The 19588-nt window shown below is 33.3% G+C and overlaps 1 protein-coding gene across 1 annotated transcript; it reads left to right on the top strand.

Annotated features, from left to right (window-relative positions):
• The first annotated feature begins 1737 nt into the window (after positions 1 to 1737).
• LOC127729162 (tyramine beta-hydroxylase-like) lies at positions 1738 to 18154 on the top strand. Its single transcript, XM_052236835.1, has 9 exons — positions 1738 to 1807; positions 3644 to 3845; positions 7739 to 7871; positions 8191 to 8289; positions 10083 to 10262; positions 11181 to 11347; positions 12706 to 12949; positions 15627 to 15723; positions 16413 to 18154. Exons 1-9 carry the CDS (start codon positions 1746 to 1748, stop codon positions 16978 to 16980), a joined length of 1752 nt encoding a protein of 583 aa, XP_052092795.1. The 5' UTR covers positions 1738 to 1745; the 3' UTR covers positions 16981 to 18154.
• The last annotated feature ends 1434 nt before the right edge of the window (positions 18155 to 19588 follow it).

The raw sequence follows: 19588 nt of genomic DNA on the forward strand, positions 1-19588 counted from the left end.
GTCATCTGACACATTTTTTAAAATGCATACCCCAATTATGAGTATGGCCAATATAAATAAGAAGATGTGGTTTGAGTGCCAATGAGACAACTTTCCATCCAAGTCACAATGTATGAAAAGTTAACAATTATAGGTCAAAGTACAGCCTTCAACACTGAGCCTTGGCTCACACCGAACAGCAAGCTATAAAGGGCCCCAAAATTACTAGTGTAAAACAATTCAAACAGGAAAACCAACGGTCTAATCTATATAAAAAAACGAGAAACACCTATGAACCAAACCAACAAATGACAACCACTGAACAACAGGCTCCTGAAAAGTTTAGTTAAATTTGGCCTAGTTGTTTCAGAGGAGAAGTTTTTTTGTAAAAGTTAACAACGACGACGACGACGGACGACGGACGCCAAGTGATGAGAAAAAGATATCAAGATATCAGTACTTGACTTCATTATCCTTCACCTAGCAATCAAATGAAATGGCGAGGTATTAGTTGATGAATTGTAAACGATTTCAACATGGAAAGAGAAACGGAAGATACCAAAGGGATATTCAAACTGATAATGCAATGGCATAAAACGAAAAACGATCAAAGGACAACCAGTTTTACAAATCACAACATAGAAAACTGAAGAACACGGATCCCATCGAAATCGGAGGGTGATCTCTGGTGCTCCGGAAGGATAAGCAGACCCTGCTCCACATGTTGCATCCGCTGTGTTGCTCATGTAAGTAAATTTTTAAGTCTAATTTGATGATGTTACATTCAAGGAAATATATTGCACACTTATATGGAGAAATCAATTATCCCTGACAAGATGCATTCCTTTGGACAGATGACAGAGGCATAAATTTGAAAACATATGATGGTATAAACTTGTTCAGTGAGTAATCAAGTCACTCTCTTTCGTCACAAATAAATAATTATTTGGAAAATTTACCCCAAAAACAAAGTTCATACAATAATGATAATTCAAATTATTAGTTTAGCAAAAAAAAAGGAAGCGACATGGACAATCACTGTACGCGCGCGCGTGTTAACGTTACATCGGAAAACCAACGGTCTAGTCTATATAAAAATCGAGAAACGAGAAACACCTATGAACTACATCATCAAACGACAACTACTGAACATCAGATTCCTGACTTAGGACAGGTGCAAACATTTGCAGCGGGTTTAAACGTTTTAGTGGTACCAAACCTTCACCCTTATCTAAAACAATAGTGTAACATCACAACATAGATTGATTGTTGGTTTCTCAACGTCCAGTGGCAAATATTTCATGCATATTCAGGACGAGAACAAATTAACAATAAATACAATAGGTAGGTCCTGTAATAGAGGTGTCCGGGATTAAGGTCAGAGAAATTTATACTGCCACAGGAAATGAGGGTATATTGGATAGGGACAGAAATTTAACCTTGCAACAGATCACCTACGGACCCCTCAAAGAGTTGTTGCAAGGGTTCTTAACGTGCAAAGAGTGTTTCACTCTGCTACACGATGCATCGGATTTAACGTCCCCATTCTGACCGGACGTATATTCACATGAAGGATACTTTAAGTTTAAAAGTTGGAACAGTAATTTTCTTTAAGTAGGACGCAATAAGTAATTGCCTACTCAGGTATAATTCGCAGCTTCCTTTCGATATTATTATAAGGATGATTATGATGATAACTCGTTTATGGGTGGAACATATAACTTTTAATTAAGTTTTCACAATGATCTATTTCCGGTTGTCGCTTTATGAAGTGTAAACTACCACTTTTTGGTTATCCTCGATGCATTATGGACAAAATATTGAATTGGTAAGTGTATTATTATTATGAATTGTTTTATCTTTGAAGTAGCACCGTCGCCAACTTTATGCATCTTAAGCACAAGTTGATATACGTCAGCGATTCGATATAATGCTGCTATTCTAAAGTAACATGTTTTCTCTTCCGGGGCACCTAGTTGTAGTTTGTATTGCCCAAACATTCATTGCTTTGTGGGTTTTCATAATGATGATGATAATATCATGTCGGTGAAAACAGCAGAGCGAGACGACGATAAAGTCGTTGATAACTATAGGAAGCCTGGTCAGGAACAAAATCGTGGGACAGTAAAATAAGAGGCAGAAGATTCCGAAGGCACTATCAAATTTCATAGTCGAAGAGAAAGCGACAAAACCATGACAAAAAAATACATGGCCGTCACGATATAACCAAGAGTGCTGAAAGTGGCGTTACAACACCAACAATCAATCAATCAGTTAATCGAACACACGGATGGATATAGGCGATTGGTTTACTGTTCGGCGTTGAATAAATTTCGGTGATCATAGAAAAATATGTAGTAAACTCATAGCCAATACAAAAATCTTATGACAGGTGGATAAACAGGATTTCGATCGTTTTCTCCTTGACAATCATACCGTATCTCCTTGACAATCATACCGTATCTCCTTGACAATCATACCGTATCTCCTTGACAATCATACCGTATCTCCTTGACAATCATACCGTATCTCCTTGACAATCATACCGTATCTCCTTGACAATCATACCGTATCTCCTTGACAATCATACCGTATCTCCTTGACAATCATACCGTATCTCCTTACTTTAACATTAGTGCTGATTTGGCACGACTGACTAGATGTAATGACTTGGACGTGATGATCCGAATGATGATGCGTATTGTCACTGTTCGTTGTCTTGTGTTTTATCAGTCTCTGTTATTTTATTGGTTTTGTTGTAAATTTCATGTCCTCTGAATTAAGGTTTTCTTACGACTCCTTTTTATCATAGTTATTTAGTAACTTTAATTTGTAAATTAGGTGACCTTTTTGTTATGTATGGTGTTTGGCAATACCCTCGTTATGGCCTTGACTATTCGTTGCCCAATAGAAATAGAAGAAATAGTAGTCATCTGAATGAAATAAACATTATCTAGAACATTGTAAAAGCTTTTTATAATATTTATTTTAGAAATTTGTTTTATCCTATTGAAAACTTAATGTGTCCGTCAATATCTCCTTGTATTGTCTTGTTGGTTTTTTATTTATATCATTCTTAGATCTTTGTCTATTTGGGTTTTTGTGTTTGTTTGTTTGTATTTGTTGTTGTTGTTTTTTTTTTTTTTCTATATAACTTAAGAATGTTGTATTCTTCGGTTGTTTTGGTTTGACTCAGGGAAAACTTACTATACCCACAGTGCTTTAAATCTCGCTCTCTTAAATGTTCGTATTGTTGAGTTGCTGCCTTATTGCCATTCACCTTGACATGTGTAACTTAAATTATAAAATACGAATTGCCGACTGTCTGTGCGTAGGGTTAAATTTACGTTCAGTATATTTTGAATAATTAAATCTTAAAATCGATTTATTTTATCTGTACTGACCATTTATGAAAGTACTAGCATTAATTTCCCTAACAAAACCTTTTGAAATTTTACGTCCTCAATGCTCTTCAACCAAGTACTTTATTATAACTTTTTAACTTTTTTATTTAGAGCGTCACTGTTGAGTCACTTGTAGATGAAACGCGCGTCTAACGTACAAAATTTTAATCCTAGTATCTATAACGAGTTTATTTACTTTACAGTAGTCTTTTAATAGGAAACCAGAGTTTTCTACAAATAAGGTTAAGTTTTGATTATAGGTTGGTCATTAAGTTGTGTGTTCTTATTACCGTGAGTCATGTAGCAGTAGCCTTTCCCAGGTTTCAAGATGTGATTCCTAATGGAGATAAGTTACCACATCCATGTAAACCGAATTACATATGGCACGGCGTTGGACATAGAGCAGACAGAGGGGAGGGCCCACTGAACGATTTCGGAAAGGATTTTCTTCGACTTGGAAAGGTTGGTGTAGATTATCATTTATTATTGGACCTTCTTTTCGGTGTTATCATATTAATGAATATTCATTATGAAGTCATTTATAATAATGGACATTTTTTAAAAGAGAAGCGAAATATATACCAAAAGGGATATTCAAACTCATAAGTCGAAAACAAACTGACAATGCCATGGTAAAAAAAACGAAAAAAGACGAAAACACTACACAAAACACAACAAAGAAAACAAAAACTGAACAACACGAACACAACCAAACACCGGGGGGATCTCGGGACTTCGGAGGCTTTGAGGGGTTATTTTGTTTACTAAACCTTCTCTTGGTACCAAAGTTTTCAAAATTTTGTGTATGAATTAATTTTAGAAAAATTTCCCGGATATTTAGAAACTGTATTCTTTTTCTCATAAACAAAGAAGTACCCCCATTTCCCTAAAATAAAAAGTACACATATCCCATATTCATTTAAACCTCATAAAACATCTGGCCAAGTCTATAACATATGTTGGTTCATATTCATTTAAACCTCATAAAACATCTGGCCAAGTCTATAACATATGTTGGTTCATATTCATTTAAACCTCATAAAACATCTGGCCAAGTCTATAACATATGTTGGTTCATATTCATTTAAACCTCATAAAACATCTGGCCAAGTCTATAACATATGTTGGTTCATATTCATTTAAACCTCATAAAACATCTGGCCAAGTCTATAACATATGTTGGTTCATATTCATTTAAACCTCATAAAACATCTGGCCAAGTCTATAACATATGTTGGTTCATATTCATTTAAACCTCATAAAACATCTGGCCAAGTCTATAACATATGTTGGTTCATATTCATTTAAACCTCATAAAACATCTGGCCAAGTCTATAACATATGTTGGTTCAAGTCTATAACATATGTTGGTTCATATTCATATCGCATTAATATATTTGTCTCCTAATATGCATGTAATATTTGCCACCAATAACACCAATCCATCCGTCAATCTATAAAATATTGGCATCAACGATACCAACACGTAACTTATACAACATTGTGTAATGCAACAGAAAATAATTAAAAGAAAATCATGTTGTCAACTTATATTTTTATTTAGATATACATAGCAACGATCAAGTAAACAATTGCGATCATGTAAAACTCTTTTCGTTGGTGTGCAATTAACAACACACTTACCAGCAATCCTTCGGATAAAATCTATATTGGTGAAATATCAATAATGATATCCTCATCATCGATTCTCATATGCATGTATGTACTACATTCTATTTCGAAATGTTATTAATCATATTGATCTCAAATTCATAACAATCAACACAAAAAGATCTGGACGAAAGTGTTTCATTTTCAAATCATGCTACTTTTTATTATGCCAGGCAATGGGTTAAACGCGAGAAAGAAGACGTAGATACTCTTTCCGAATGGACAAAGCCTGTGAGGTCATTGATACAAATCAGAATTAGAAAACTTAATGGGTCTATGAATACCCATGCTTCATCAATCTTTAAAGATCCAAATGTTGCAAAACACCTATCCTACCTCCATGACAAATATGTTGTTGTCCCCGCAGATAAGGCCCCAAACAACATCGTTTTGGTGTGTAAATCACATTACATAAACTGCTTGATAAATCAATTAGGTATTGACGATTCACTTGGAAACTCAACATATATCCCACGACACTTACCAAGGATAATAATCCTGGATATTCATAGGTCTGTTCACTGTTCCTTACGAACTGGATCTTCCTTCATTGTATTAGATACCTTAACTACATAAGCGTCCTTACAAACAACGCTATATTGTTGGGTCTTCCAAGTGCTCCACGAAACCTCTTTCTAAATTATTAACATCAATTTTATCAGCAATCAAAACCGGGCTTCAAAGTTATTGTGAAACTACCTATTCTAGAGGTGGTGTGAATCAGATGTTGATACTAAAACAATCCAAAGATCTTTTAGAGTACATACAATCTAAGACTATTTCATCTTGCAATAGTATTAAAAAATTTGACTTTTCTTCACTTTACACAAGTATTCCCCATTTCAAAATAAAAGACAATTTGAAAGAGCTGGTCCTGCTTTGTTTCATAAAAAAGAATGGCCAACGTAGATACAAGTATCTTGTCTTAGGGAGGGATATATCGTACTTTAAAAAAAATTACTCTGATTCAAACAAAACATTCTCTGAAACTGACGCATCAAGATGCTTGATTTTTTTTATTTACAACATATTTGTTACGTTTCGAGGACGTGTTTTTCGACAAACAATCGGCATTCCCATGGAAACCAACTAACCTCATCTTCTTGCCAACTCGTTCGTTTATTCATATGAGGCTAACTTCATACAGGAACTTCTTAGGAAGAAAGAAAAGAAGTTAGCAGTATCCTTTAACTTCACTCTCCTCTATAAAGATGATGTTCTCTCTCTCACTAAATAATTCAAAATTTGGTGACTATGCTGAACTCATCTATCCCAACGAACTTGAGACAAAGATACAACAGATACAGTTAAGTCGGCCTCATATCTTGACTTACATCTAGAAATTGACAATGAGGTGCAGTTGAAAACAAAAATTTACGACAAAAGAATTGATTTCTGTTTCCCAATAGTAAACTTTTCATTTCTATGTGGCAACATTATATCAGCGCCCGCATTCCATTTTTTATATTCTTGTCATGGTTACAAAATACATAAAATAACACCATTACAAACTCTATCCCAATTTAATATTCTTGTACGTGTCTAAAAATAAAACAAATCTGTTTTATTTTTTAGAAATTTACCTGTGATAATATTAATGTCACAAGATATACGTCACTTTTTGTGACGTTGATCCATTCATTTGACGCACAGTTTATAATTCGTTTGTGGTGTCCTGGTGTGCTGTCGTAAATTCATGGGAGGTGTCCGTTGTAACTAGTATTCTTCGGTTTACATGTATATACTATTTTATTATTTATTTATGTATTTCTCTGTGCTGAGTCTTCTTGAGTTTGTTTGTAATGTATTCTTGTCACGTCGTGTTGTCATTTTAGCGGTATTTTTAACATTGCCATATAAGCGGGAGGTTTGGCTAGCCACAAAAACCCGGTTCAACCCACCATTTATTTCTTAAAATGTCCTGTACCAAGTCATGAATATGGCAATTGTTATCAGACAGTCCGTTTCTATGAATGTTGGCGTTTGCTTTTGCTGTAGTTCGGTGTTTCTGTTGTTCCGTTGATTTCCTCTTATAATTGATGTGTTTCCCTGGGTTTTAGTTTCTTACCCGGATCTGCTTTTGCTTAGTGGAATTATGACTATCGAACAGCGGTATACTACTGTTGCCTTTTTTGTATATATCTCCCAGTTAATACGATATTCCAGGTTTTGTATTTCCTATCATGATTTCCTTGATAGAGGGTTGCTGCTCACAAGGAAGCTATTAAACCAAAAGTTCCAGGTTGTGAAGTTGAAATCATCCCTTCGTAGATTTTACTGACGCCATCACGAGTTGGTTGATCGTTATGGAATATCCGTTTCACAGATGACAACTGATATGTTCCTATAGTCGTAACAACAATCCCGTCCACTTTTGCCCGAATGTGACCTACCGAATTAAACTTATCACCGGGTTTGTTTGTACTAACATGAGCAACACGACGGGTACCACATGTGGAGCAGGATCTGCTCACCCTTCCGGAGCACCTGATATCACAACCAGTTTTGGTGGGGTTCGTGTTGCTCAGGCTTTAGTTTTCTATGTTGGGTTTTGTGCACTGTTGTTTGTCTGTTGTTTTTTTTTTTCCCATGGTGTTGTCGGTTTACTTTCGGCTGATGAGTTTGAATGTCCCCTCTTTTATTTCTTTTTTTTTATATATAAATCTGATTCATAACATTTGCAGAAGTGGAATAAATCTTTATGCCAGCTTGATTCTGACAAAGATGGAATAAGTAATGGAGAAGAACTTGGTGACCCTGATTGTGTTTGGACACCAGAGACGATTCCGCAGAGACAAAATAAAATAAAACATCCAGGTTGGTTCTCTCTGGAGTATCTTTAGTATTTCAAAAAGGATCTTAAACTACAGCATTATATAAATATTTGAAAAATTTGTCATTTGATGTCTTAATCCTCATCAAACTCCTATCAAATTTACATAGAATACCTTTAGATTTGCAACGGCGAATTCGAATTAGAATATAGATTGGTTAATTAAAATGTGGTATTTAAATGAAAATTATACTCTTTTAAATTTTATTCTTCAAAGTTTATATTTTTAACTAGAGTCAGAGGCGAATTAAATACTGAAATTGAAAATATTAACATAAGCCAAATGCAATGTTTTTAAAACAGGTGTTTGTGATCCTTGGGAAAGTGAGAAATGCAAGAAACAAAATGCATGGGTGGACTGTGATATAGACGAACTCAAATGTGCAGCCATTCACGATGAAAGTCAGTATTATCTTAGCATGGATGACTTCATTCTGTAAACAGCTAATCCTTACGCAACTTTTATATCCTTCGGCCATTGATTTCATTTGTAAATGAAAAACAGCTTCCATTATTGCTAACAGAAATCTATAACCTTGTAACGAAAATGAAAGAAAAGATCAAGGGCCAATCAAAAATGATAAGCAAAAAAAAAAAAGACAGACAACACCATTAAAAGAAAAATATAATACAGAAAGAAAAATTCAATAGCAGACGAAATTCTATTCAGAATACTAGAAACCTAAAGATTGGGCAACCCTGACCAACCAAGAATCGGGGGTGCTGTGAAAGAATCAACATTCCCGGCTACACATTGAAGTGACATCCGTCATGTTACTCCTGTTGAAATCTGTTGGTAATTTTCAAAAATACAAAGCACCAATACTCTGTAGCTAACAAAAATACAACACGTCGACGCCAAGTTTAAAAAAAAAATTACAAAACGTCAGTACTATATCACGGTAGCTACTAACAATTTACAACATACCAGTTGTCTGTAGCATAAAACCCCAGCCATACACCCAAAATACAAGTACATTGTAGTTTTAAAAAAGTACACCAGTATTCTGTCTAGATAACAAAGTACAATACGCTAGTACTCAGTATACTTTCACAGTACCATATTCCAAGTTAATTGGTTCAATATGCGCATGTTTGCAGTGAAGTCATATGATAAACTCAATAATTAAGGAATGAGATATCATAAATATGTTGATGTTACATTTATCACAAAAAATGGAGTAATATGTCAAAAAGGTTGCATTTCATATATTCTTATCATGACTGTTTGTCTTAACTGACTTTTTTGATAAGATTGTAATTTTATACTAGTGTTATTTAAAAATTCCGCCCACACGTGTGTAGATAAACGTTCTTTTTTATAGTTTAAAGCAAGAATTAAATGGGTAATTCTGAATAAATACTTTGGGTTTCATACACATATTCGTTATTTTGTACAGTCTAATAGAGTAACGTGTTCTTATCTGGACTATTTGATCTGATTTTGTTGTATTTCATTACATTTCTTGTGCCTTTTGTGTATCGACTAATTGATATTAAAAAATTACTCTGAAATAAGTTTCTACAAACCCCTAGCCTAATTCAGAAACCTCTTCAGAGATTATCTGAAGCAATATGTAAATGAATTTTGTCATTTGGTGAATAAGGTTAACGATAGTTTATTCAAAATGTATTTACAACTACTCAAGACTTAAAAACACTTGTCTTTAATTGTTGTCAAACATCGTAGGTTGACCTTTAGATGACCTTTATTAAGTGTAATCCTTATCAGTATAGGGTAGTATATACATACATGTACATATATAGTCAGAACTATGTAGGTTACAAAATTAAACATATAAATGATGTTGTACAAACTCAGTTTTCTTTAGCTTACAATAAAAAAAATAGCACGCAAGTACTTTAAAGCTAAAAATTCAAATATCAAACCATTTTTTCTTTATAAATTCAATTTATATTTCGGATTGAAAGCAAGGACTGACTTTTGTGTGTCTTTTTACGAATTCCTGAATACATGCTTATCAATCTCTAAAGCTTGAATAGTTCAATATTTTGATTCATACTTAGGATCATTATAAACAGTGATTAAGATATATAAAAGGAGTTGTGGACTACACGACTATGAGACAGTAACCCAAATTCATAAATATATATTTTTTAAATACACAGAAAACTATTATGCTTGTCTAACTTCTACAAAAATTCTATAGATTTAGTAATTTTCATTTCTTTAGATGTAATGAATATCACAATTCGAATGCCCGAGACCAAGGTACCGAGCACCGAGACAAACTACATGTGTACTATGTTTGATTTACCAAGCGATGGAGACTTCCACATGATTGCCAGTGTACCTTACATTGTAAACAATTATGTCATGCATCATATGTTGTTGTTTGGGTGTGAAGATACAGGTACAATACCTCATTTATTGCTGTTTGGGTTTGAAAATACAGGGGAAAAAATCTCATATGTTGTTGTTTGGGTGTGAACTATAGGTAAAATAACGGTTAAATAACTCATATGTTGTTGTTTTGGTGTGAAAATACGGGCAAAATAACTCATATGTTGTTGTTTTGGTGAAAATACAGGTAAAATAACTCATGTGGTGTTGTTTTGGGTGTGAATATACAGGTCAAACTAATCAAATGGTGTTGTTTTGGTGTAAAGAGACGGGTAAAATAACTCAAATATTGTTTTATGAACTTTAATTTAAAAACAAGGAGAAGTGGTATGATTACTATTGAGACAATTATCCAACAGAGTCCAAATGACGTAGATGTTTCTTAGAACTCAGATTGGTATAGAATCAAAGCAGAAAAGCTATCAACAGTTGGGTAAACCGGTAACTAGAATTATCTCCCTTTCAAAGTAGAATTTTTCAATGCTTCCCAAATTATCTGCCATCGTTAAAATCACCAAAAAAACTGTAAAATTAAAACGTTAAAATGAACATGCGAAACTTTTGCGTTTTCATGCAACCCGCTCGTTGTCCTAACGGATGGCCTCTCCACAAGGACCCTACTGCAGACAAGACGAGAGCATAACCATGTTTCTATAGCGCATCAGCATTTAGGTTTTAAAAACATTGTGTGTTTATAGTACCTTCCGTTTTCACATCTATTTCAAATATAAACAAAGTTTAAATGGATTTTTTTCAGTCATAATTTCAAAATAACTTTAAATCAGTTTTATTCTATTGATTTTTTTTGTCTTGTCCTTAAGAAGACGAAATTGATTTTATTGAAAAACAAAAAGTTGCATTTGCATTCATACACCTCTTTAGTTGGTACAAAAGATTTATGCAAAAACTTTGAAATTGATTTATATAGATGATGTCAGACAGATTGATCCAAATAAACCTAAGTTATGTAAGATGGGAGGAAAAGGTTGCAGTGACATCATAGGTGCATGGACTGTGGGATCTGCTGGACAGTGTGCTCCAAAAGAGTTTGGATATAGAATTGGTATGAAGGGATATAAACGTGTGCTGCTTCAGGTAAGTGCGTGCACGCGGGATCTGCCGAATAGTGTGCACTAAAAGAGTTTGGATAAAGAATTGGTGTGAAAGGATATAAACGTGCGCTACCCTTGGTAATGAATACATATCTTGGTATGCATAGAATTTTTTTAATACAAATCTGAAATCCGCGGAGGAATCCGAATCCAGAGGAACACCTAATGAAAAATACAAACAGTGGGGAAGTTAAACTGGATCCGATTCCCACGGAGAATTATAATCCTCCGTGGGAATCTGATGCAGATTTTATTTCCCCGCCGATTGTATTTTTCATTAATTGCGGGATTCGGATTACTCCACGGATTTCGGATCGGGATACCCATGCGATTAGATGATTAACAAAGGTTTCATAAAAGATAAAAGTCAATACAGAAAAGTTACTATATTCAGATTGTAATAATTGTTTTGTTTTATTTGACTTTTAGTTTTTTAACTAAGAATACATATATTCTGGTTGGTTTTTGTTTTTGTTTTTCTTCCGTTTTACACTTAAAATGATAAACCTTTGCCAAACAAAAATACGAAATGTATACAGACAAAAACAAAAACGGTCTCATGGAAAGGATCAGTTTTGTTTACAGAATATTAACTTTCAAAGAGGGACGAAAGATACCAGAGGGTCAGTCAAACTCATAGATCGAAAACAAACTCAAAACGCCATGGCCAAAAATAAAAAGACAAACAGACAAATAATAGTACAGATGACACAACATAGAAAACTAAAGACTAAGCAACACAAACCCCACCAAAAACTAGGCGAGGTCTAAGGTGCTCCGGAAAGGTAAGCAGATCCTGCTCCATATGTGGCACCCGTCGTGTTGCTTATGTTATTACAAATCCGGTAAATAGTCTAAGTCGGTAGGTCACATTCGTGAAAAGGGAAGGGTATTGTTGTTACGACATAAAGAACATATCCGATATCATCTGTGAAAAGGTTATTCCATAACGGTCAACCAACTCGTGATGGAGTCCGTAAAATTTACGAAGGGATGTGGTAGTCAAGTTCTTTTACTCCAGAAACAAGCCTTATTATAAGTATCATGGATTTTGATCGGTTGGTAGCTAGTGCATTTACTCTATTTCTTTCTTAGCCTGCTATTAGACAATTATTGTATAAATAATAGAAATAAAAATATGATTTTGCTTGATTTGTACAGTTTTTAAATTTGCACACAATTAATTTGATATTTCCGAGAATGCACGCTTGTTTGGTATATTAATCAGCTGAGTAATGTTCATATTTCACCACTCTTATTTAATATATACATAAGAAAGTATGAAGTTTTGAAGAGAAAATAATATCGGGTAAAGTGTGATACATCAACATTTTGTTTTAGGCTCACTGGAATAACCCAGAGTTGAAAGAGGATTATGTCGATAGCTCTGGTCTTACGCTTTATTATACAAGTAAACTTAGACAAAATGATGCCGCAGTTATGATGGTTGGCAGTAGTAGTTTTGAATTGCCACCAGGAAGATCAGATGTTGAAGTTGTTGGAACATGCTCTAAAAAATGTAGCAAAGAAAAATTAAAAGGTCCCATTTATGTCACTGCCGCAATAAATCATATGCATTATTTGGGTGAGTTTTTGTTGGCGATCACTTATTCTTGATGATTTTATCGGCGGAGGACATTTTAGCGCATTGACAGGACATTATAGCGAAAAAATTCGGACGTTTTATGGCCGTATAACCCATTTGAGTGAAGTTTTTCTAACCATATTAGCGCAAAAATTTAAACCCCTTTTTAGCGAAAAGCGAAATTATCAAGTGCGACAGAAATTATAAAATAATAAATAATAAATTTCAATAGAATCAATAAAGCACAATATAAAAAATATCATGTCCATTACAATACAGCACTAAAAGTCTAAAGGTTAACACAAATGTTACAAGCCTGCAATTTATTTCCTAGAGAACGTACGTAATGGGCTCTTGGTATACACAACAGTCCTTGTGGATTTTGCTTATTCCACTTGCCCACAGTTTACAGCCCACCTGTGCCCACTCTAGCTATATTCTCTTTTTTTTTGTGTGTAAAAATATTGATTTCAATTGCTTATCTGCTTTTGTCAATTGATTGTACTTGCAAGTCTTTCGATTCACAAAAGAAATTGCATGCCCACTCCTATGGGTGGGCAGAGTGGACAAGCTAGAAATTTTGCCCACCCGGTGCCCACTCCAACTGTGGGCGGGTGGACAAAGCAAAATCCACCTGAGCTGTAGTGTTTCCCCTGTGCAATGCTGTTCAGAAAAGTATAGTAGGAACTGCTCCTTCTCTTTATCTTGTTTAGATTTAGGTGCAAATTCATCTATACTTCTTATTTTGCTAAATGTTGTTGTTTGCAATTTTATGAACGTGTCCAGAAAAACGTAAATGGCTTGGTGACAACTAGAAAATTTCCCATTACAATAGGCATGAAACGACTCCGGACCATTACTTGTTCAGTTTGAATTACATGGAACTTCTGTTCAAAGCTTAGATGGAAACATAAAATCTTCAGTTACATAGTATTCGGTCAGATATTCTTTCTATCCTATAATAGTTCCCATCACATATTATACTTTTCTTTCTTCTGTTTGTTTCAACAACATTTATTTTCATGATGAACCAAAGTGTAAATGCAAACAACTTAAACATTAAGCCAGCATAAATTACATGGTTTTAGTATGGTGGGTACTATTCAACCAAAAAGTTTGCGCTAAAATGGGCTATCGAAAATACAGGTGAACGGATTAATCCTGCGCTAAAATGGGCTATAATGTCTGCGCTAAAATATCCTGCGCCCGATTTCATACCTATATTATTTCTATTTATATGTGCATTAACATTTTAACATTCACTTTCGTAAATATGGTTAATTCACAAATCATCCAATTGTTTTATATATTATTTAGAATGCTTAACCGAAAAAAGTTTAGCCTGATTATAGATGTTTAAGAATTGTATAGATTTAAACACTTTTACGACAATATTTTTTACAAGATTCATAGGGTGCGTTTAATGTTGATGTTACTTGTACATATGTTCGACTATTTAAAAATAATTAAAGTGTCTTTCAACAAGGTTTTGTCGTCTGCTTGTTCTAACTGTGGCGATTTACTCGCAGACGCATACTTTTAAATAAAACATCACCAGAAAGTTTGGATGAAATTGAATCAAAATTATGATTTCTTCGGTCAGTTTTAGTTAGACATGTTGTTGAAGCCTTTTACATTGGTTAATCTGCGTTACGTTGAGAGAAAAAAAACAGGTATATAGATCGATGTCATAACTAGAGACAAATAGTTGAGGTAAGTAAAACAGATGTGAAATATAGGTTAAAAAAATAACAATAACACAACACAAAACAAAACAACACAAATTTACAAAAAAAAATGATATCAAGATATCAGCAATTGCCTTCATCATCCTGCAGCAAGCCAAAAAAAATGAGATGGCAAGGTATGAGTCAATGAATTGTAAACGATTTCAACATAAAAAGAGAGGCTGAAGATAACAAACAGCTATTCAAGCTCATAAGTGGAAGACAAACTGACAATGCTAGGCAACAATTAAAAACTACTGTCTTTTACAAACAGTCTATAAAACTCAACATTAAAAACTAAAGACTAAGCATTAGGAACCTGCCATAAACCGGGGTGATCTCAGGTGCTTCGGAAGGATAAGCAGACCCTGCTCCATATGTGGCATCCGATGTGTTGGTCATGTAAGATTGTAAGTAAAAATTCGGTGATAAGTCTAATTTTGTGATGTTACATTAACGAAACAGAGGACAGGATTGTGATAACGACAATTGGAACATATGCGTTGTCATCGGTGAAAACGGATATTTCATTGCAATGGTCAACAAACTCGTGATGGCGTCCGTAAAAAAAAATGTTTAAACAAAAAAAATACAAATTGGACGTATGTCGGCGCGCATATATGGAGAAATCAACAATCCTTGACCAAATAGATGACAGATGCATAAACATGTAAGCATACGATAGTGTTAAACATGGTCATTGAGTAATCAATTCATTCTCTTTCATCTCAAACAGTTGCAAATCAAATAATTAATTTGAAAATTTATCATAAAAACCAGTTCATAAAATAATAATAAATCGAATTATTAGTATCACAGAAAAAGACAGCAACATAGACAATTACTATACGGGCGTGTCAGAGACGAGGATACTAGACAGCCAATATATGGCAATTTAGAAATATAGCTCTATCAGGAAGTTTGGTTACAGAATGTTGGTTTATTTACAGGTAAAAAACAGAAGATAGAGTTGATACGTAATGGCAGAAAAATTCGGGATATTACAAACGAAGAAAATTTTGATTATGATAAACCAGTCACGCGCAGGTATACAGTTTGTCTCTTATTTTACATCTTTTTATCCTGTAATCTCTATCGTTTATTTTTATGGTTATTTGTTGGTTGTTGTTTTATTTTGAGGGGGATTGCTTCTCTCTTTTCTTCCTTTTTTTGTGTAGAGTGTGTGTTCCAGGTTTTCTTGAATATATATAAGTACACTTATTATGGAAATCACACAAATTCGACAATAAAAGTGACTCATTTCACCAAGGATTTGTGCAGTAAAAACAGACAAAAAGGTCATTTTAAGCTGCAATAAACATAATTTCCAAACGCATATTATTTAATTCGAACAAACTCAGTGTAACCGGAGAGCATGAATTTCATTACAAAATTGCTAGTCTCCACCGGGACTCGAACCCGGGACCTCTGTTTTACAAGGGAAAAAGTAAATTTAAACACCTTACTCATAAGTTTACCAAAACATGAGATGCTTTTACATGTTTTCGTCACTTTCTACAAATGCGTAATGGTCATCATCATATTGCTACTTGAGTAAATCAAATGAACAAAAATCAAGGACGACAATTTGGAAAGTCTTTTTAAACGTTGAATTGAAAAAGACCGGTTTGATCTCATGAAAACAAGACTTCAAAGGTTTTTTTTCTAAAAAATTACAGTAAAAAAAAAATAATGCTACACGATTTTGTTTCTTCAATAAGTTTTTTCTATTGTAGTTTTAACATCCCAATCGAAATAAAACCTGGAGATGAACTGAAAACCACCTGTGTGTTTAAAACCACATCTAAACTTAATTATACTCACTTTGGACGAGGTACAAATGACGAAATGTGCTTTGGATTTTTAACATTTTATCCTGCAAAGAATGTGAAACGAAAATTTTGTACATCTTGGAAAAGCATTCCAGTTTGTGAACTTATAGCACCGATTGTCAGAGGTTGCCAGTCAACAAAATTTACAAATCTATCAAATCCAGAATTTACTGAAATGAGAAATGCTGTGAAAGATCATTGTTCTACAAACGATACCTGTTTAGAGAAATGTGAAGAGCATCTAACAATCATTAACAGTCATCCATGCATGAACGGAGATGTAGGAATATACATAAAGTACAGATTAAAAAGGTTAGGTGACTCTAGTGTTACAGATTTCTATAATGGAATTGAATCATGTTCTCTAAAGCATGCAACTCTTTTATCCCAACCAAACACAGGGAATTCGATCAGTATTCTTCAGTTTCGCGTTGTAGTCATTTTTGGTTTTATTGTCATGTTTATCACATAAATCAATGTAAACACAGTTATCATGTTTATCATATAAATCAATGTAAATACTGTTATCATGTTGATCAAATACATCAAAATAAACACAGTTATGTTTATCACATACATGAGTACATAAATGTTAACACAGTTATTGATATTTTGCAGCGAGTACAATACAATTATTTGATCGAACTATGTTCTTGTAAATAGTATTATGAAACATTAGAACATACTCACCCATTCTCGTCCAATGAAAAATCTGTATGTTCCCTTCTATGTTTCATAGTACATGGCTATCCAATAACGATGTATATATGTCCATAATCGTTTTTGTTGCTATATACTCAACTTGGGTAAAACTGTACCAATTTCGTTCTTATGTAGAAAATGTAGAATTGTTAAATACTGGTTGCATCTAATTCATGACCAACCAAATATTGTTTACGATGTATATAAAATTTTATGTATTGATGCTTCTAATGACAAAAAAAATCGGGCATCCAATGTAAGAGACCTTTTTTTAGTTTAGGTTTGAGTTAAATATGGATTAACCAAGATAACACAAATATATCATTTGACTTTATTAAATCTCGTATCAACGATCAATATTATCAATGCTGGTATGCTAATATTAATGCTAGTAAAAAACTATCTATCTATAAATGTTTTAAATTAGATTTTTGTATGGAGAATTATTTACAATATGATTTTAATACCAATATACTAACCAAATTACGTAGTGAAAGCTTGAAATTATATTTAGAAACTGGTCGCTATGACAATATTCCTAGAAACAATCGTATTTGTAGTTGCTGTAAAATGAATAATATTGAAGATGAATACCATTTTGTGTTCATTTGTCCTGCATATAGAACACTTAGATGTAACTTTTTGCCAAAATATTATTGTTCATGGCCAAATACACGAAAGCTAAATTTTTTATTACAAGCTGGGTCAAAAAGCTTAACTAAGAAACTATGTAGTTATCTAAAGGCTGCATTGAAATGAAGATCGCAAATTATCAGTTAATATATTGTACACATGTATGTGTTGTTATAGGTTATCTCTGCATTATTTAATTGTTCTCTGTATTCTGTCATATTTGTCATATATGTATATACCTTGTTATTTTGCTAAAGCAAGTTTGTTGCTAATGCTATAAAGATTTATTCATATAAAATGCTATACATGAATGACTTTTCATTGTAAATTAATTATAAAACTGAACTCTTAAAAACTGCACTAACGAAGTGTCCAATCCCCCAAGGCAATTTCCTAGGGAAATGAACAAAAGAAAAAAATCTGGAGTACTGTTTGTTTGTATAATTATTATAAATGAAATCTGGAGAATAGAACTATAAAATCATTTTGAGTTGAAATTTCAACATTGTAAATGTTATTTAATGGTACATACATAGACCCCCAAAAAAATGAATTGAAAAGGGGGAAAAGGTGTAGGTCAAATACATGTAATATTTAAACTTATTTTTATACGAGACCTTAAAATCAATGCATCTGATGTTGAAACGATTGTAAATTAGTAAAATTTTATTGATGAAGTTTTGTCATTATTTAAAAATATATTATACAATTTTAGAAAAACTGATTTTTATAACAGTGCTAGTTTTTAAAAATGAGGGAATTTTAAATATACAAGATTAAACTGTACCTGAAGCAGAAAATTCTCCATTTTAATAATTCATCCTTTTTTTGGTATCACAAAACTATGTCATCCCTTTTACTAACCATTTTAACAATTAAAGTGAGCCAATATCAAAGTTTGATCATTACAATAAGAGGCTTATTTGATTATGTCACTCGAAGGTGTAAATAAGTTCTAAATTGGTCAGACAATACTTGGTCATGTTTTATCTAACCTATGTCTAGGTTAGTCTATGGAAAGGTATATACTATGAAATTTAGAGCGAGGGGCTTGCCCCGAGCTCTTAATTTCATAGTCTATACCTTTCCATAGACTATCCAATTTAGCACATACTTACAACTCGAGTAATCTTTTAATTGGTCTATTGATAGTTTATTTTGGCTGACTACTTGTATCACAGGTGTTTGTAAAACGGAGCTTATTAACGAATTTTGTAAATCTACTCACTAGTATCGTTGTAAAATATGTGATTTCAAAAGGCCCTTCACTCCAGAATGAAAAGATGGTAGCTGCTGGTGTAAGTATGTATACTGATATAAAGCGGTGTTTTACTATACATGTTCTTCTTACAAGGTAAGATGACAAAATAAATTGACCAAAAGCAGGCCATTATTAAATTGCAGTGGAAGCTTTACATGTTTTGAAAACATTTTTTTAATTTCACAGTAAAACTAAAGCTATAATAAATTTGAAACATATAGATAGTTTGTCCCCAAAGATATAGTCTAGCAGATAGGCATTAAAAAGCAACTATAAATAGATCAGAGATTATAGGTTTTGTGTTTTTTTTTTATTAGTTCAAAGTAAAAACAAAGATTTATCAGAATATGTTTATATATATAAATAATATAGGTGGCACATTATCTTCAGACATAATCACAGTTTTTCAATTCATGACATCGTCCTGAACATGCATGAAATATTTGCCACTGGACATTAAGCAACCAATAATCAATAAATCAAT

Source organism: Mytilus californianus, unplaced genomic scaffold, assembly GCF_021869535.1.
Source record: "Mytilus californianus isolate M0D057914Y unplaced genomic scaffold, xbMytCali1.0.p SCAF_2, whole genome shotgun sequence".
In the NCBI taxonomy this organism is placed as follows: Eukaryota; Metazoa; Mollusca; class Bivalvia; order Mytilida; family Mytilidae; genus Mytilus; species Mytilus californianus.